Source organism: Vanderwaltozyma polyspora, genomic scaffold (genome assembly GCF_000150035.1).
Source record: "Vanderwaltozyma polyspora DSM 70294 KpolScaffold1061 genomic scaffold, whole genome shotgun sequence".
NCBI classification, from domain to species: Eukaryota; Fungi; Ascomycota; class Saccharomycetes; order Saccharomycetales; family Saccharomycetaceae; genus Vanderwaltozyma; species Vanderwaltozyma polyspora.
Window position 1 is genome coordinate 85,225 of NW_001834671.1, and position 19,467 is coordinate 104,691.

A 19,467-nucleotide genomic window follows, 5' to 3' on the forward strand; every position below is an offset into this window, starting at 1 on the left:
GGTTTTAGAGAATTCTTTAACACGGGTTTTTCCAAGGCTTTTCTCAAGAAGGACAAAGGTTTAAAGTTTTAGCCGCGTTTTTTCCCCTCTTGAGAGGGGAAGAAAGACCCCCCTATTTAACCCCTTCGGGTACAAGGAGACAAATGGAGATTTTTTGGGGGATTATTCCGGGGGATGAAGATATTTTTTATAGGAAACAATTTTTGTTCTGAAGAACAAGGAGTTAGGAAGAAGAATTAGGAGCGTAATTATAGGAGTCTCCCCCAAGACGTAGAAATTCAACCTACCCCCATTATTCGGAAATGGGCCCTTTAACTGATCCCCCAAGATTACCTTACCATTTTCCAGGACAATCCCAGTGATGAAAGTGAAACAATTGTTTTGAAGACGGTGAAATGGAAACTATATCTACAGGTAGATTATCAGTATTTTCAGGAATTATTGCAAGTTTAATGCAATCCGATTTATTTGATGATGAATCGTATCCTATTGATGCGTTATTAACTGAAATTAATGAAAGATTGGGTGATGAAGATAAGTTCACTGTTCAAGAATATCTTGCAGGTTTAAGGGTCATGTCAGAAAGAAATAATTTAATGGTAACTGATAATAAAGTTTGGAGAGTTTAGAAAGTATAAAAATGGAAATGATGAAGTCCTCTTTTATATATCTGGTGTTTATTCTTTCTTGGACAACGAAAATCATATTCTCATAATCTTTATTTCATACACCCTGCATTAAACTTATCGAATTATTAATTTATGAAATCCGATTCAATCACTCACAACTTTTATCAAGTAAGAATATATATATATATATATAATTACATATGTTAAATCTGTATTATTAATTTCTAACCAGCCTTTATCAGAGGGCATAGAGTCGTATTTATCTTGGTTATTATATGAACAATAGATGACGTGATATATAGATAGATAGATATACTTATGAACATAAGGAAACATATCATTTACCATGTAAAAGTAAAAATGTAGATAGCGCCGTTCCATATTTCTCAGAATAAGTGATGCCGCTTTCGTGTCTTTTTAAATAGAAGAAATACCAAAACCAGCACCTAGAACAGGGTAACTTTGCTTATTTTTTTTTAATATATTAAGAGAGGTAATATATATATATATAAATGTTAGTTCTGATATCAAATGATTTCTTGTAAAAGTTGATTTTCCCTTACTTTACTTTATTTTGTTTTACGTTATTTTTCTTTGGTATGGAATAGGTATATTACAACATATAGGATAACCATCTGCAACGATAGATGAACGAATTTCTCATTGTGTTGACACTACGTTATATAATTTCTAGAAATGAATCCTCGCCTTGATTACTATGCATTACAATATCTAATCAAAATAAGAACGTTCAAATACTGAGAGAGAGAAACGTTTGATGACTCTGATTGGATTTGAGACATATTAATAACTGTCACATGACTTTTGCCGCTCACGAATGGCATTGTGTGTTACCCTGAACAAATGTTAACGAAATGAAATTTTGCCTTTTTTGTTGAAAGTCACGTGCCTGTATGTCCCGGCTTGGCCATTTAAAGAAAAAAAGTGATATTTGTTCGTTTCCAAGAGGTTCTACAACGAACGATTCCAATTCAATAATGAAAAAAAAAAAAAAGGCAGACAAAAAAAATAAAGTAAGATGTTGAATTTGATTACTTAAATGTATCATAATATTCTTAAAAACAAGCTTTATTTTTAATTTTAGGTGTTTGGTATTATTAATAATAGGTTTTCAGAAAGCAAAAAAGATTAGGAAGCTTACATATAGGCCTAGTGAGTGATATTATGAGTTCAACTGTTGTGAGCCCTATTGTCAGGGACTCCAAATTGTTGATTCCAAGAAGTATGGTCTCAAAGCCATACTTCTTACCATTTTTCCCATTATATGCAACTTTTTTACAAGTTTATTTAACAGATTACGATCGTTATCTAGGTGGTTCTGAATGGACTTTTGTTGTTTTAGGTAGCATTGTTTCAATTCATTTATTGGTATTTTTAATGCCTTCTTGGAATGTTAAGATAAATGCTTTGTTTAACTATACTAGTGTTAAATCTGTAGACGAAGCTAGTAATATTTTATTACATACTACTTCAAATAATGGTTCTGATGGAATTGTATCTATCCAAAGAGTTACAGAAGATGGCGTACTACAAGTGTTCTTTGAATTCCAAAAGAAGAGATTCTTATGGCATGAAAAGGAAAACGTTTTCTCTCCACCAAAGTTTTTGATTGATAATTCACCAAAAATTGGTGATTTTGTAAATTGTAAAGGTTTAAAAGGTGACTTGACTCATTCCAGAAGACTTTATGGTACAAATTCCTTTGATGTCCCTGTTCCAAAATTCTTAGAATTGTTTAAAGAACATGCAGTCGCACCTTTATTCATTTTTCAACTTTTTTGCATCACTTTATGGTTATTAGATGAATTTTGGTATTATTCTTTGTTCAACTTATTTGTCGTGGTCTCAATGGAAGCTGCTTCAGTCTTCCAACGTTTGACTACTTTGAATGAATTTAGAACCATGGGTATTAAACCTTTTGAACTATACGTTTACAGAGATGGTAAATGGCAAGCTATTCAATCTGACCAATTACTACCAATGGATTTGATTTCTATCACTAGAACTGCTGAAGACAGCGCTATTCCTTGTGATTTGGTTCTAGTTGATGGATCTTGTATTGTCAATGAAGCTATGTTATCTGGTGAATCTACTCCTCTTTTGAAAGAATCAATTAAATTACGTCCTCAAGATGATTACTTACAAATCAATGATCTTGATAAAAATTCTATTCTTCATGGTGGTACCAAAGCTCTTCAAGTCACTGCTCCAGAATCAGCTTCTGGTGGTATTCCATTACCACCAGATGGTGGTGCTTTGGCGGTTGTAACCAAAACTGGTTTTGAAACTTCACAAGGTTCCTTGGTTCGTGTTATGATCTTCTCCTCTGAACGTGTTTCAGTTGATAATAAGGAAGCATTATTCTTTATTCTATTCTTATTGAATTTCGCTATCTTCGCTTCTTGGTATGTCTGGGTCGAAGGTACTAGAATGGGTAGAATTCAATCTAAGTTAATCCTTGATTGTATTTTAATTATTACTTCTGTTGTTCCACCTGAGTTACCAATGGAATTGACTATGGCTGTAAACAGTTCTTTAGGTGCCTTGTCAAAGTTCTATATTTACTGTACAGAACCTTTTAGAATTCCTTTAGCTGGTAGAATTGATGTTTGTTGTTTTGATAAAACTGGTACTTTGACCGGTGAAGATTTGGTCTTCGAAAGTTTAGCTGGTTTATCTGAAGACGTTGAAGACATTCGTCACTCTTATTCAGCTGCAGAAGCTCCACAAAACACAGTTTTAGTAGTAGGTGCTGCACATGCTTTGGTTAGATTGGATGATGGTGAAGTGGTTGGTGATCCAATGGAAAAGGCTACATTGAAAGCTTTTGGCTGGAAGGTTAATGATAAGGATATTGCAAGTAAGAAAGATATTGGTGATATCAAAATTTTACGTCGTTTCCAATTTTCTTCTGCTTTAAAAAGATCATCGTCTGTTGCTTCCCACAAAAGTAAAATGTTTGCTGCCGTTAAAGGTGCCCCTGAAACTATTCGTGAAAGATTAACTACTGTTCCTAAGAATTATGATGAAATTTACAAGTCATTTACTCGTTCTGGTTCTAGAGTTTTGGCTTTGGCTTCCAAGAACTTGAAGAAAATGTCTAATTCTGACATTGATAACTTACAACGTGAAGATGTCGAAGAACGTTTGACATTTGATGGTTTTTTGATTTTCCACTGTCCTTTGAAGTCTGATGCTATCGAAACTATTAAAATGTTAAATGAATCATCCCATCGTTGTGTTATGATTACTGGTGATAATCCATTAACTGCTGTTCATGTTGCTAAGGAAGTCTCTATTGTTGAAAGATCAACTTTAATCTTGGATAGAGTTAGTGAATCAAATGATGAACTTCTATTTTTTACTGTTGATGAATCGGTTAAGATTCCTTTCAATCCAAATGCGGATAAATTTGATCGTGCTAAAATTTTTGATAAATATGATATTGCTGTAACTGGTTATGCTTTGGATTTGTTAAAGAAACATTCCCAATTAAGAGATTTGCTTCGTCATACTTGGGTCTATGCTCGTGTTTCCCCATCTCAAAAGGAATTTATTTTGAACGAATTGAAGGATATGGGTTATAAAACATTGATGTGCGGTGACGGTACCAATGATGTTGGTGCCTTAAAACAAGCTCATATTGGTGTTGCTCTATTGAACGGTTCTGAAGAAGGTATGAAAAAAATGATTGAAGATAGAAGAATTGAAAATATGAAGAATGTCTATAACAAGCAAATTGAATTATTTGGAAAATGGGGCCAACCAGCTCCAATTGTTCCTGAATTAATTGCTCATTGTTATCCACCAGGTCCTAAGAATCCACATTATTTGAAGGCTTTGGAAAAAACCGGTGTTACAATAACTCCTGAAATCAGAGACTTGGTTACTAAGGCTAATTCTAAACCTGCAGAAGCTCCTAAACCAATTGATACATCCAAAGGCAAACCAAGTGGTAGTGATCTTGCTTCATTGTTAATGAATTCTTCAGATGCAGATGCCGAAGAAGTTCCAACTCTAAAGCTTGGTGATGCATCTTGTGCTGCTCCATTTACTTCCAAGTTAGCCAATGTTTCTGCTGTTACACACATTATTCGTCAAGGTCGTTGTGCTTTGGTCAACACTATTCAAATGTATAAGATTCTAGCCTTAAATTGTTTGATTAGTGCCTACTCTCTGTCTGTTATCTATTTAGCAGGTGTTAAATTTGGTGATGGTCAAGCTACTGCATCCGGTCTATTATTATCTGTTTGTTTCCTAAGTATTTCTCGTGGTAAGCCAATTGAAAAGTTATCTAAGACAAGACCACAAGCTGGTATCTTTAACGTTTACATTATGGGGTCCATTTTATCACAATTTGCTGTCCATATTTTTACCCTGATCTATATTACAACTGAAATTTATAAATTAGAACCAAGAGAACCACAAGTTGACTTGGAAAAGGAATTCAGTCCATCGTTATTAAACACTGGTATATTCTTGGTCCAATTAGCCCAACAAATTTCTACATTTGCCGTTAACTATCAAGGTGAACCATTTAGAGAAAACATCTCTAATAATAAAGGTATGTACTATGGTTTGATCGGTGTTACATGTCTAGCAGTTGCTGGTGCCACTGAATTTATCCCCGAATTAAACGAATCCCTAAGTTTTGTCCCAATGGATGAAGTCTTCAAATTTAAATTGACCTCAACTTTATTCCTTGATTTCTTCGGTTCTTTAGCTGCTGAGTATTTCTTCAAATATTTCTTTATGGATGACAAGCCAGCTGATATTACCATTCGTTCCATCGAAATCGCTTAAACCTATTTGTTTTCCTACGAAACTCAAGGATAGCACACAGGAATAACATGGTTTCTTATAAAACTGAAACACATTAATTATGACTCTGACCGTACTGAAGTCTGAAATCCCTATGTTTTATCTAAAGCTCCTCCTCATATCCTTTTCAAAGGGCCCTCCATCCACTCCTCCAAATTTCAAGGAAATATGCCCTTGTAGAAGGACAAGATAAATTAAAATTTATATATAGACATAGATATATCAATTGATAAATAATCTATAAGTGTACATAATCTGAATACTAAATCTTTTTCAAGTTAACAATTAATTAATTGTTTTAATTACACCGTCACTTTAGTTGTAAACCATTGATCATGCTTTCATCATTAAAATTTCGTTTCGTCATTAATGCTGTATACCATGAGTGAAATTTTTTTTATTCAAAACCTTCAAACAAGCAAGAAATGACTGATTACGACCTTCTAATAAAGGATCAAACCAGTTTAAATAAGAATGGAAAGAGGTTCATGTTTAAATTAAATTCAATTCTAATTCAGTTCAGTTATCATTGGAGAAGTCAGTGATAACAAGACAATAAATTGTATCTCAATTTTTGTTAATTATATTTTTATTGCTTTATTTAATAGTTATATTGAATTCAAAGCAGTAATCTTTAAAATTGGGAGCTATAGGAAATATATAGAGAGTTGAACATAATGTTAGGAGCTAGAAACGTTTTATTAAGAGGTTCTAAATTTGGTGGTAACCGTGTTGCCACCCGTTTGCAATCTACCAAGGTTCAAGGTACTGTTATTGGTATCGATTTAGGTACTACTAATTCTGCAGTTGCTATTATGGAAGGTAAAGTACCAAAAATTATTGAAAATGCTGAAGGTGCTAGAACCACACCATCTGTTGTTGCTTTTACTAAGGATGGTGAACGTTTAGTTGGTATTCCAGCTAAACGTCAAGCTGTTGTTAACCCAGAAAACACTTTATTTGCTACTAAACGTTTGATTGGTCGTCGTTTTGAAGATGTTGAAGTCCAAAGAGACATCAAGCAAGTTCCATACAAGATCGTTAAACATAGTAACGGTGATGCTTGGGTTGAAGCTAGAGGTCAAACCTATTCTCCAGCTCAAATCGGTGGTTTCGTTTTAAATAAGATGAAGGAAACTGCAGAAGCTTACTTGGGTAAAGCAGCTAAGAACGCTGTTGTTACTGTCCCAGCTTATTTTAACGATTCTCAAAGACAAGCTACTAAAGATGCTGGTCAAATTGTCGGTTTGAATGTTTTACGTGTTGTTAACGAACCAACTGCTGCAGCTTTGGCCTACGGTTTGGAAAAATCAGACTCTAAGGTTGTTGCTGTCTTCGATTTAGGTGGTGGTACTTTCGATATCTCCATTTTGGATATTGACAATGGTGTGTTTGAAGTTAAATCTACTAACGGTGATACTCATTTGGGTGGTGAAGATTTCGATATTTCCTTAGTTAGAGAAATTGTCTCCCGTTTCAAGACTGAATCTGGTATTGATTTAGAAAATGACCGTATGGCTATTCAAAGAATTAGAGAAGCTGCTGAAAAGGCTAAGATTGAATTATCTTCCACCGTTTCTACCGAAATTAACTTGCCTTTCATCACTGCCGATGCTTCTGGTCCAAAACATATTAACATGAAATTTAGCAGAGCTCAATTCGAAACTTTGACTGAACCTCTGATCAAAAGAACAGTCGACCCTGTTAAGAAAGCTTTGAAAGACGCTAACATGTCCACATCAGATATCTCTGATGTCTTGTTAGTTGGTGGTATGTCCAGAATGCCAAAGGTTGTTGAAACCGTCAAGTCTTTGTTTGGTAAAGAACCATCTAAGGCTGTTAACCCAGATGAAGCTGTTGCTATTGGTGCTGCCATTCAAGGTGCTGTTTTATCCGGTGAAGTTACTGACGTTTTATTGTTAGATGTTACACCATTATCCTTGGGTATTGAAACTTTAGGTGGTGTCTTCACAAGATTGATTCCAAGAAACACTACTATTCCAACCAAGAAATCCCAAATCTTCTCTACCGCTGCTGCTGGTCAAACCTCTGTTGAAATCAGAGTCTTCCAAGGTGAAAGAGAATTAGTTAGAGACAACAAATTGATTGGTAACTTTACTTTATCTGGTATTCCACCAGCTCCAAAGGGTGTTCCACAAATTGAAGTTTCCTTCGATATTGATGCTGATGGTATCATCAACGTTTCTGCCAGAGATAAGGCCTCCAACAAGGATGCTTCTATTACTGTTGCTGGTTCATCTGGTCTATCTGAATCCGAAATTGAACAAATGGTTAATGATGCCGAAAAGTTCAAGTCTCAAGATGAAGCTAGAAAGAAGTCCATTGAAACTGCTAACAAAGCAGACCAATTGGCCAACGATACCGAAGCTTCTTTGAAGGAATTCGAAGGTAAGGTTGACAAGGCTGAAGCTCAAAAGGTTACTGACCAAATCACTTCTTTAAGAGAAGTTATTGCTAGAGTCCAAGCTGGTGAAGAAGTCAATGCTGAAGATTTAACTTCCAAGACCGAAGAATTACAAACCTCCTCCATGAAGTTATTCGAACAAATGTACAAGAACCAATCCGAAAATAATGCTAACAATGGAGAAACCAAACAATAATCATGTTAATCTTTTGTTACCTACCCTTCAACTTGTTTCCTACAAAATTTTCTCCTAAATATAATTATTAATAAATCCTGTATTTAGTCTTTAGATATATTACCATATAAATAGTCTATTAAAGTAATGTTATGATGTATATAGTACAACTCATTCAATTATTATCCATGTTTTGTTTGTATAGCAAAACCTTAAATATTTATTGAAATCCGCCTCCTTTACAGAATTAGAATTTAATTGAAATTTTATATTAAATAGATAGTCATATCCTTAAAAATAGAATACATAAAGTAAACATTAGATGTTTAAAAAGTTAGGCAACGTTGACAAGAGTATATCCTGAGGTTGTTATTATACTTCATTACTGTTGCTGAACGATTCTGGAAAGTTTTGTGTTTTTCCTGTAGTAATAGATTGATTAATTGATTGACTGATAAAAATTAAAAGAAAGAAAGATGTTGGAGTTTAAAGTATCGCCACTTACTAAGATTATTTCTTTATCTGGGTTTCTAGCAATGGGATTTCTCCTGGTTACGTTAAGTTGTGCTTTGTTCCACAATTATTATCCTTTATATGACGTTTTAATCTTTTTATTAGCACCTATACCTAATGCTTTGTTCAGTAAAAGAAACTCCAGCTCTGCAACTTTTATGTCAGATTCTGGAATGAACAGTAGTAATGATTTTGCATCTTTCTTGACCGGTATGTTAGTAACCAGTGGGATTGCATTACCATTAGTTTTCAGACATTCACAATTGATTACATCTGAGAGTTGTGTAATGAGTATGCTAGGGGGTATGATAATTTATGGCAGTATTGTTACCTTCTCCTGGTTCTTTAACTCCAGTTGGGACAATGAAGAAGATGATCTATTCTCCTAAATTAGCTATCATTGATATTAAAAGTAATTAAACGGGCAAATTAGATACATTTTTGGAACCTATCTATCATTATATTGGAAATCCGTCCCAGATGTTAAATAGCCGTGGAAATATGAGTATCCATTTGTATGTAGGTGTATGTATGTGAGTATTCAACGTTGTAGGGTTATGTAGATAATTAATAACACTAAACATTTCGTTGCACCTTAATCCTAGCTGATATTTTATTAGTACAAAGAGAAAAACAAGTTTCCATGCCTCTGGTTTCAATGGGTAAGAAAATGATATCCTATTGGGGTGGGAAGGAATCTTTATTATTAGGTTATCCCAATTCAACCAGTAGGATTATTTTAATAGATTTCAGACCTTCACAAATCGATCTTATGGATTATACGAAAATATAAGGGACATATTGAAACGCTTAAGACTACACAAATCAAAATCAGTGTCACCATATATAATAAATATGGTATATCAAAAACACATAGAAAAACGTAATTGACATAAATAGGTCAATGAAACATACATCCTCTATGTATATTTTATCAACTTCAGATTCCAAAGTTGAAATTAGGGAGATCTGTATCAATTAGTGACAACAAGAATAAATCATAGATGTGGGAATGTATCAGTTGCGTAATATTACTAATGATCTAACAGTATCAGGGTGGGGACAGAACGATGTTTTTCAAAGTACCAAAGTAATTAAAATTTAATGTTTAATTTATGAATCTTTAAATTTGTTACTAAAGTTTAACGACAGATGTAGGTAAATGACAAAATTACCATCAAAAACCAAACTTTTCCCTAAAATAGAGACCTTTGGATTAAGAAAAGATTTTCATAATTAATGGAATAATTTACAGATTAATTCAATGGGTTTACAATTATCAGATCTCTTAATAGTAAGCATTGAGAAAGAAGAAAAAAAAATAATCATGACACTATATACTATTTAAATAGACATCTATTTTCGAAAAGTATCAACAAATAACACGGGCGTGTGGTCTAGTGGTATGATTCTCGCTTTGGGCGAATTCTGAGTTACACTTGGGATACAAATCATTCAAATATGCGAGAGGCCCTGGGTTCAATTCCCAGCTCGCCCCAATTTGTTTTTTAAATTTTTTTTAACGCTTCAAATATCTCTCAGAGCAGCAAAAATGAAAAGCTGACAGAATTTTTTTTTAAATTATGGTAACTTTTCAATGCAACTTTTTAAAAAGAACTCATAAAAATAACCACTTTCATGATAAGTTATTGGTCCAAATCACTAGTATATCGAACCAATTGTGAGCCATTACTCTAGTGCAGATAATTTTATAGTTTATTGGGTTTAAACCGGATCCATTTTGGTATTGAATAATAAAATTTGTTTTGGTTTTTATTACTGTTATATTTGAGTTTAAGCCAGTTGGTTGAGATTGAAGTAGTATTATTTCCATTACTATTGTTATCTAGATTACCACATAGGACTAATTGATTTATTGGTGTATATTCTATAGTGTGCAGATTTATTTCCGATGAGTAAAAACAGCAAACAGTACCGTAAGAGTGCAGGAACTGCTAGTGGAAGAACGAAGCTTTCTTTTTTGTCCAAAGTTAAGAGTTTGGTCAATAAAGTTTTAGATAGTTCTGTACCGACTAATGAAGATAGTTCTGATAATAGAGGCACGGAGAGTTCTACAAATTCCAAGAGGGAAAATTCTCCTTTGCCTGGGGGATTTTTCAATCCAGACACTTCTGTTTCGAGGATTAAGGATATAGTTCTTGAGAAAAATAAGAAAGGTAGTTTTATCCAAGAAGATATTTCTGTTTTAGACTCTAGTATAATAGAATCTAGGGAAAATATTGATGCGAATACATCTAATGCAAGATTAGCCAAGTTTTTCAGTGAAAAAGGTGATCAACCATTGTCAGATATGGAGAAAGAAGGTGTTTTTTCATTGTTAAATAAATCGGGTATTTCCATTCATGGCTCAGAAGCAAATGATTCAATGGATTTGCATGCATTCAATGATTTCGAGTCTTCAAGAATATTGAAAGCTTCTGCTCCATCTTCAAGAAGAGGCTCTTTTAAACCACCTACATTTATTCCAAAGTATGATTTATCAACTGCATCTAATATTTCTGCAAATTCAAGTATGAGAAGCTCAACAAAAATGAGAGTATTTGATTATTCCAGCATGCCTTCCCCTTATAGAACTACTGTTTATAGATACCACTCTGTGATTGCTGGGAAAGACAATAAAACCTCAGATACCTCTAATGCTGTTAGAAATACATCGGTACGAAAACCAGTAGTAAAAGAAAGTACCAAAAAAATAACAAATACTGCATCTGCATTAATATCCTTATTAGAAAACCAACAAGTAAGCCAACAGCTCGCATCAAATTTGGCAAACCCTTATTCATCTCATTTAACACAGCTTCAAGAACAGAAACAGCAAATGTCTCCTGCTCCTATTGATACTGCAAAAACAGTTGCGCCATTAAATGAGCAGAGAGAATCTTCTAAATCCGAATCAAAAACTGAATCGATTGATACAGAGGAAAGACAGTCCAAGAAAAACTCATATAATGCATTGAAACCAAATGAGGGTACTTCTCAGCCTATAACATTCGATAAATATAAGCCAAATAGATCTTCTTCATTACGTTCGGCAGTTGTAACCGCAGATGCCGCCATTGAATCTGGTTCCAACAGAGTTAATTCTCCAGGGTTCCCTACATTTCAATTTAAGAGTCCTGCTAGTAGCACAAACATTGAGGACCAAGGTGAGGCACCAAAAAAGGAGACTTCAACTTCTATCTTGAAACCATTGTCCACCCCCACTCCAACCTCCACATTCAATTTTGGCGAATCAAAACCAACAAGTGATGTAACAGACACATCAAGTTCAATATTCAAAAAACTTGAACCAGAGCCAACTGAAATTAGGGAAGTATTTAGTCAACCTCAACCTGCTTTTAAATTTGATGATAAATCAAAGAAGAAGCCATTTGCATTTAGTCCTAAATTGAGTAATAAGTCGGAGGAACCAGTCATTGAGGTTGAGAAAATTTCAGATGGGAAACAGAATAAAATTGAAGAACCAAGCTCCTTCTCATTCGAGAACCCAAATCCATCCAACATTGATCCAAATTCAGTAGCAGAAGAGAAAGTTAAGAAATATGAATCAATGTTTGTATTTTGAAAATATCCATGCTGGTTTCAACTAGAGATAAATAATCATTTATCCTAATATGAATAATTTCCAAAATCTTTTTGTAATTTATTACTTACTTACTATATTTAATTTTGATGTAGAATCCATAATAAAACAAAATAACAATTGTAGTTAGTGAACAAGAAGTTTGTTAACAGTGTATGTATATTCACAATTGAAATTGAAATTGAATTTGAAATTTATAGATATATATAAATATATACATATGTTAATTTAAAAAATATATTTACTGACTATGCAGTAAATATTATTGATATTAGAATTACTGTTATTTTCATCAAAAAAGTAAGAATCAAATATATGGGGGGGAGGAGAAGTTGGTAGTACAATCAAAAAGCTTACAAAACTTTTTGTTTAACAAAGAAAGAACGTAAATGTTTCATTTGCCAAACACAGATACCACCTAAAGCTACGACTTGAAAAATGGTCCACCACATAGCCTTTGAATTGGCAGATTCAGAAATATCTCTAAAATTAGCTTCACGCTCTCTAACTAAAGCTTGCTCTCTCTTAATTTCACTAATTTTAGCATTCAACATATTAACCTTTTCATGTAAAGATTCAACTGTACGCTTCTTCTTTGAGTCTAATTGAGCTTCTGAGCCAACTTCGAATTCAATAGAAATCTTAGCTTTAGAATTACCCATCCATGATTTGTTATTAGGCTCTAGACAAACTCTGTGTTCACCAGAATCCAATGCAATGAAGGTAAAATCACCTAATGGAGAACCCTTTTGGTGTACAACTCTATGGTTATCATCAAATACTTCTTCAACATCAATGACAACTTCCAACTTATCAGCACTAGCATCCATATAAGATTTCAAATCATCCTGATAAATTTGAACATTATATTTACCTTTCAACAAAGTACCCTTAGACAACTCTTTATTGAAACATTTCTTTTCACCTGTTGAACTATAATAATAAAATCCAAACGTTTCAACTGGGAACAAAAATAACAAAAGAACAACTTTCAAAACAGTATCAAACAACATCTCAACCAAATAGCTCACAATGTATCTCTAAATCAATCTTACTAACCAAAAATTAAAACAGATCTACCAACAATTCAATTCTTACTTAAACTTATTTAAATCTTTGGTGTTGTTTTGTTAAATACTTTGAGATTCTTGATCAAATTAATTTTTCACCTCTTACAAGAACAAGATGATGAAGCTGTTGAAAAAAAAGTTGATTTCGAACTAAGATGACTTTGGGATGAGGAGGATTTATCAGGGTTATAAAGGGTCTATAGCTCTATATTTGGTGTTTATCGAGTGTTGTAATTGAGTATTTGATTAGGACTGCACTAGATCAAGTTGTTAGCCAAGGAAAAACTGGTTTCTAGAGGTTAGAATTGAATATTTTTGGAAGGGTATTTTAAGCAAGCAAAGGATAAAACAAAAAAAGGTTTAGGAAAAAGTTTCAGAGGAATGAATTTATTGTTGCAAGATCCATTTTCTGTGTTGAAAGAGTATCCCGAGAGGCTTTCTCATACGTTGGAGAATCCATTGCATACTGAATGTATTAAATTTAGCCCGGTGGGTGATTATCTTGCTTTAGGGTCGTCAAATGGTGGAGTTATCATTTATGATATGGATACTTTTAAACCCATTACTGTGCTGGGAACTAATATGGGGTCTCATACGAGGTCAATACAGTCCATCTCTTGGTCACCATGTGGGAGGTATATTATTACTTCTTCAAGGGATTGGTTTGTGAAATTATGGGATCTCGATGATCCAGGTAAAAATAAAAGCGAGTTATCATTTGACTCGCCTGTATGGAATTGTGAATGGTTTGATTTCGAAGACAAATTAGCAGTGGCCACCGTCTTTGAGGAACAAAATGCCTTTCTCATAGATTTTAAATTGGAACCACCCACTGTCTATCAAATAGAGGATAGAAATGATATTGAAATGGAAAATGGCAATGTTAATAATAAAGGATATACCTTAACGCTAGCTATTCATCCAAAACTAGGGAATATCGTCATTACTGGGACCTCGAAAGGATGGATTAATATATTCCAAATACAGTCCTTATCCAATATAAAACTGGTCCATTCATTTAAGATCGGTAACTATAACATCAAGCATATTATCATCTCTGAAAATGGTGATAAATTAGGAATAAACTCTTCTGATAGAACTATAAGGCAATATTCATTAAAGGTTTCAAACGATACAGCCAACGAGGAAAAACTCCAAGTGGAGATAGATTTAACCCACAAGTACCAAGATGTGATCAACAAATTGCAATGGAACTCGATATTTTTCAGCAACAATTCTGCAGAATATATCGTTGCCTCTACTCATGGCTCATCAGCTCACGAACTATATATTTGGGAAACAAGTTCAGGCACCCTTGTTAGAGTTCTTGAAGGGTCGGAGGAAGAACTTATGGATATCGATTGGAATTTCTACAACATGTGCTTGGCAAGTAATGGATTAGAATCTGGGGATGTGTATATATGGTCTATTGTAGTACCACCAAAATGGAGTGCTCTTGCTCCAGATTTCGAAGAAGTGGAAGATAACGTTAATTATCAAGAAAAAGAAGACGAATTCGATCAAGCACACGAATATGAACAACAACGAGAATTAATCCAACTGGAGGAAGTAGAAATTGACTTGAAAACAAGAGAACAATACGATGTCAGAGGAAATGATTTATTACTTCCAAATTTTACAATTCCTCCTGATTATCAAAGAACTCTTTTGCTTCAATACAAAAACAGCAACAAATAGAGATTCCAAACCAGCTAAAGAATACGAATAATAGTCACAACATCAACTATGCAAGGCAAAAAAGGATTAATTTGGAGACTTCATGTAAAAGTAGGTTCAATCCACCATTATAGATGGGGGATTGGTGGTCAAGTCAGGAACTTCATTTTACTCGAGATGAGTTTACCCGGATTTGACATTTTTCAGTGTGAAAAGTTGCACAGTTTTTTTTTTCCTTCATGGTCAAAAGAAGGTTATAAAACAGTAACTTAACTAGTAAGATCAAGACAACTTTAGATGGATACAAGGTTGTTTTATGGGTTAGTACACCAAGATTCACAATACATTGTTATTTTTTAGTTTGGTTATTGTTTTTCCAGGGACGAAATCTGTTTTGTATTTCCAAATTTACTACAAAGTTGTTGTTATACTAGGCAAGGACAAGGAAATTTATAAATAAACATTATAGAATACGATTACCCTTTACACATATAATTTGGTGTAGCCTGCATTCGATAGATACAGATTATTGCATTTGTTTAGAAATATAATAGATATTATTTAATAGATTGTTCGTTTTTTTTTTTGCTCTTCTCCTCTCTTTAGTGTTTGAAATACATTCATTGGTGGGCTTTTAAAGATGTCTTCGAGTAATCCATTTATGAACAATACTCCCAATACTTCACCTTTGAAGAACTATGATGGTAGTAATAAGAGGATCGGCAAACGACCTTTATTGAATGCCTCTAACTCTTCTTCTCAACTTACTTCTCCCTTTAGAAGACAGAGGAATTCAGGTTCAGTTATTTACAATGATAGGTTTATCCCTACCAGAACAGAAATCGATTTAAATACTATTGTTTCTTTAAGTAATACGGTGAAGATAATTCCTGATGATCCGTCAAATAGTGAGGATCAGGTAGAGATACAGAAAAAACGTTTGGCCCATGAGACCTTTGATGCAGTTTTAAAAAATGAATTATTTGGTGAAAAACTATCCAGGGACATAACTGGAACTGAAAGTAGCATTGATAAAATTAAAAACACTAAACCAACTTTATCTCATTCCCGTTATAAGAAGGAAAATAGTAGCAGTGACGAAATTGAAACCGATGTAGATGAAGATCAGGATGGAAATCTTGACTTAAACGGTAATCCAATAGATCTCCCACATGTACCGAATACTCCTCCAGATAGCCTACATCGTAGCGATTCATTACCTACCGGTTCACCAGTGACTCCAAGGCGACTTTTTGCGAAACAGATTGATGAACATTATAAACCTACGTCAAATTCCGTCAGAGGTGCAAGTTTATTAACTTACAGAGAACGTACGTCAACTAGACCTTCAACAACATCGATACTACAATCACAATTTTATTCATCTTCACCAGTACGACCAGATTCAAGACAATTATTACTATCCCCTGCCAAAAAGTTTAGACAAATTGCTAAAGTGCCTTACAGAGTGCTGGACGCTCCTTCTTTAGCTGATGATTTCTATTATGATTTAATAGATTGGTCATCTACTGATATGTTGGCAGTAGCTCTTGGGAAGTCAATCTTTCTTACTGATAATAGCAATGGCGATGTTATTCACCTTTGCGACACTAAAGATGAATATACAAGTTTGAGTTGGGTAGGGGCTGGCTCCCATCTAGCTGTAGGTCAAGGTAATGGTTTAATGGAAATTTATGATGTAGTTAAAAAAAAATGTATAAGAACACTTTCAGGTCATACAGACAGAGTTTCATGCTTGTCATGGAACAATAATATTTTAAGTTCTGGTAGCAGGGATAGAAGAATTTTACATAGAGATGTTAGAATCGCCGACCCATTTTTTGCACAAATCGAAACACATACCCAAGAAGTTTGTGGATTGAAATGGAATGTTGAGGAAAATAAGTTGGCCTCTGGTGGTAATGACAATATTGTTTGCGTTTATGATGGTACATCTGTAACACCAACTTTAACATTTAGAGAACATACCGCCGCTGTAAAGGCTATAGGATGGTCGCCACACAAACGAGGCATATTAGCAACTGGTGGTGGTACTGCTGATAGAAGATTAAAGATATGGAATGTAAATACTGCAATGAAACTAAACGACGCTGACACAGGATCACAGGTTTGTAATTTGATTTGGTCTAAAAATACAGATGAAATTGTAACTTCTCATGGTTATTCTAAATACAATTTAACGTTATGGAATTATCCAACATTAGAACCAATTGCAATATTAAAAGGTCATAGCTTCAGAGTTCTGCACTTAACATTGTCTGCTGATGGTACAACAGTAGTGTCAGGAGCCGGTGATGAGACGTTGAGATATTGGAAATTATTTGAAAAACCCAAACCAAAAGCTCAACCTGAATCGTTAATATTTGGTGCCTTTAATCAAATACGATAAGAATTTAAAAATAAGTACAATCTATAATTTATATAATCCCTTACTAATGTTACATAATGATAGAAAAATTCAATTCCTCGAATAAATAGTTTCTTCCCTAAAAGTTTGCAAAATCTCCTAGCCAATTCGTTAGAACTTTTTCCATTTGAACCACATTATTCCCACTTTGCCATTGTTTCAGCAATTCTGTAAAATCTATAGAGGCTAAATCATATAAATGTGAATGTCCTACCGAGAAAAGAGTCACTCCCATCAGTCGACACATTTCTGACTTATTAGCATTCAAGAATGATTCACGTTCAGTCCATAAAGTTTCTTTAACAGTTTTTATTACAAAAAAATTGTATAAGTCTTGATTATTCCAAAGTGACGCAAGCTTTCTCTCTAACAATTTTATCAAACTCTCAACAAGGACATATTTAAATAAGACTGGATTGACTCGAATAACTTCTTTAATATCATCACCAATAAGTTTTCTAGCTGATATTGGGAAGGTTTCAAGATGGAAACTCTTATCAGGACTTTGATATATATCTTTCATTACTATAAATAAATATTGCATTACTGTTGAACCCTTAGTATACCATAAGAACGATTTTACGTTATTTTGTATCAATCTTTTATATGTCTGCAATAATAATAATATTGAAATTGGAATAATATCATCTTGAAATGTAACAGCTGTATCGAATATATTTAAGATTTCACTTGATTGCACTGGTGTCAATTCCCGACTTAATTTATTTACCATTTTATCCTTTTCATCTTGTAAGCATATAAGAGCAGAGTGACGTAAATGTAATCTATACATGAATACATTCAACGTACTAATAAAATAATCTGCATAATCTGGCTGACGTACTTTAATACTAACATTTAAATTATTAATTTCATCATAAAGTCTATCAATATTTTTTTCTAATATTAAATACTCAGGTTTAATAATATCCTTTCTTTGGCTTAACTCCATAACATCATAGAATAATTTATTTATTTTGATTCTGCCCAATGTAAATTCTACAGGAAATGAGTAATCTGATTTCCTGACATCAGTATCATATAATGGTACCGCATTTAATAATAATTTAGATGCTGAAAATGGAAGACCACATACTACAGAGGACGACCCTTCAACATACAAGATAAAATTCCATAATAGCTTTAAATGATAAGTGTCCATTGGAACATCCAAATTCATGGTGTGTAATCCAAGTTGTTGGCCAATTCGTACTAACATTGAAGAATAACCAGGTGCCTGGACCATGTTTGGATCAATAATAAAGTTTACAAGAAGATAAGCTTGTAAACTCTCTGAATACTGCTTAAATGGGAATTCTGCTTCATCTAAAAGATATTTATAAGCAGAATAGTAACTGTCACACAGATATAAATTTTTAGTAGCCCCTGAGGCAACATTTGCATATGATATACAAAATAATATTGCCATTATTAGAATTAAATAAAGTGCACTTACCTCTCTATCATTATTGACACTATTGTAGATATCATCAATCATATCTAATACGATATTTTGATCTATAATTGGTATAATAGGATGAACGTTTTTCATATATAAAGACAATTCATTTATAGTTAATTGCTTAGAAGATGGTAAGAGTTGTAGTACTCCATCAATATCAATATGTTTATTTGAATAACGATTAAAATTATGAATTGGATTTCTTGTGAAATTATTTGTTAAAGAGAATTGACCATATGATTCTGCCAATAATATTTTATCATTGATAGAACTAGCAAAAAATGGGTAAAAGTATTTTGATTTAAACAAAACTGCAGTATTACTATTTTTATTCAATTTCTGACATTTTCTAACTTGATTATTTCGGGACTGTTCACCTAATTCATTATCAATATCATTGTTACTATCTTCACTTTCTTTACTGAATCCATAAATACATTCAGTCGTATCACCAATTGCCAAGCAACTTGAACAAGGTTCCTTTTTGTCACATTTTAATTTATGTGAATAACAGTAGTGACATGACCTAATCTTTCTTCTCCTGGTAATTTTTTTTCTTCCTGACATACTGATGCTGTTGTTGATGATGTTCCAACAACCTCAAATTCCCTCCCCCATTTCAAAACTTATCAAATTATTTAG

The 19,467-nt window shown here is 33.4% G+C and overlaps 9 protein-coding genes and 1 non-coding gene across 10 annotated transcripts in view, besides 1 other annotated feature; 8 read left to right on the plus strand and 2 right to left on the minus strand.

The window, feature by feature from the left end:
• Kpol_1061p28 (uncharacterized protein) overlaps positions 1-629 on the plus strand; it is a gene marked incomplete at both ends in the record, with an annotated part of 2,972 nt that extends 2,343 nt beyond the window's left edge. Inside the window, one exon of the mRNA XM_001645412.1 lies at positions 372-629. Within this exon, the coding sequence (XP_001645462.1) occupies positions 372-629 (258 nt within the window).
• Positions 255-359: a sequence feature (this is one fragment of gene Kpol_1061p28, which is interrupted by a gap, the other fragment is Kpol_1061p28f2~contains possible frameshift sequencing error~similar to Saccharomyces cerevisiae MCM3 (YEL032W); similar to AA sequence:UniProtKB:P24279).
• A 1,185-nt stretch (positions 630-1,814) lies between the features above and the next one.
• Positions 1,815-5,453, plus strand: SPF1 (ion-transporting P-type ATPase SPF1; the record flags this gene model as incomplete). The annotated part of the gene is made up of 1 exon (XM_001645413.1): positions 1,815-5,453. One exon carries the CDS (start codon positions 1,815-1,817, stop codon positions 5,451-5,453), a length of 3,639 nt encoding a protein of 1,212 aa, XP_001645463.1.
• Positions 5,454-6,148: 695 nt separating this feature from the next.
• Kpol_1061p31 (Hsp70 family protein) lies at positions 6,149-8,092 on the plus strand (the record flags this gene model as incomplete). Its single annotated transcript, XM_001645414.1, has 1 exon — positions 6,149-8,092. The coding sequence occupies one exon, from the start codon at positions 6,149-6,151 to the stop codon at positions 8,090-8,092; it is 1,944 nt and encodes a 647-aa protein (XP_001645464.1).
• A 455-nt stretch (positions 8,093-8,547) lies between these two features.
• On the plus strand, positions 8,548-8,973 carry VPS55 (Vps55p; the record flags this gene model as incomplete). Its single annotated transcript, XM_001645415.1, has 1 exon — positions 8,548-8,973. One exon carries the CDS (start codon positions 8,548-8,550, stop codon positions 8,971-8,973), a length of 426 nt encoding a protein of 141 aa, XP_001645465.1.
• A 997-nt stretch (positions 8,974-9,970) lies between these two features.
• Positions 9,971-10,082, plus strand: Kpol_1061trna7. The gene is made up of 2 exons: positions 9,971-10,007; positions 10,046-10,082. It is a non-coding gene; the product is annotated as a tRNA-Pro (tRNA).
• A 414-nt stretch (positions 10,083-10,496) lies between these two features.
• Positions 10,497-12,170, plus strand: NUP60 (FG-nucleoporin NUP60; the record flags this gene model as incomplete). Its single annotated transcript, XM_001645416.1, has 1 exon — positions 10,497-12,170. The coding sequence occupies one exon, from the start codon at positions 10,497-10,499 to the stop codon at positions 12,168-12,170; it is 1,674 nt and encodes a 557-aa protein (XP_001645466.1).
• Positions 12,171-12,541: 371 nt separating this feature from the next.
• Positions 12,542-13,201, minus strand: Kpol_1061p34 (emp24/gp25L/p24 family protein; the record flags this gene model as incomplete). The annotated part of the gene is made up of 1 exon (XM_001645417.1): positions 12,542-13,201. One exon carries the CDS (start codon positions 13,199-13,201, stop codon positions 12,542-12,544), a length of 660 nt encoding a protein of 219 aa, XP_001645467.1.
• Positions 13,202-13,639: 438 nt separating this feature from the next.
• On the plus strand, positions 13,640-14,956 carry SWD1 (COMPASS subunit protein SWD1; the record flags this gene model as incomplete). The annotated part of the gene is made up of 1 exon (XM_001645418.1): positions 13,640-14,956. The coding sequence occupies one exon, from the start codon at positions 13,640-13,642 to the stop codon at positions 14,954-14,956; it is 1,317 nt and encodes a 438-aa protein (XP_001645468.1).
• A 619-nt stretch (positions 14,957-15,575) lies between these two features.
• Positions 15,576-17,345, plus strand: CDH1 (Cdh1p; the record flags this gene model as incomplete). The annotated part of the gene is made up of 1 exon (XM_001645419.1): positions 15,576-17,345. The coding sequence occupies one exon, from the start codon at positions 15,576-15,578 to the stop codon at positions 17,343-17,345; it is 1,770 nt and encodes a 589-aa protein (XP_001645469.1).
• A 97-nt stretch (positions 17,346-17,442) lies between these two features.
• Kpol_1061p37 (uncharacterized protein) lies at positions 17,443-19,392 on the minus strand (the record flags this gene model as incomplete). Its single annotated transcript, XM_001645420.1, has 1 exon — positions 17,443-19,392. The coding sequence occupies one exon, from the start codon at positions 19,390-19,392 to the stop codon at positions 17,443-17,445; it is 1,950 nt and encodes a 649-aa protein (XP_001645470.1).
• Positions 19,393-19,467: the final 75 nt, after the last annotated feature.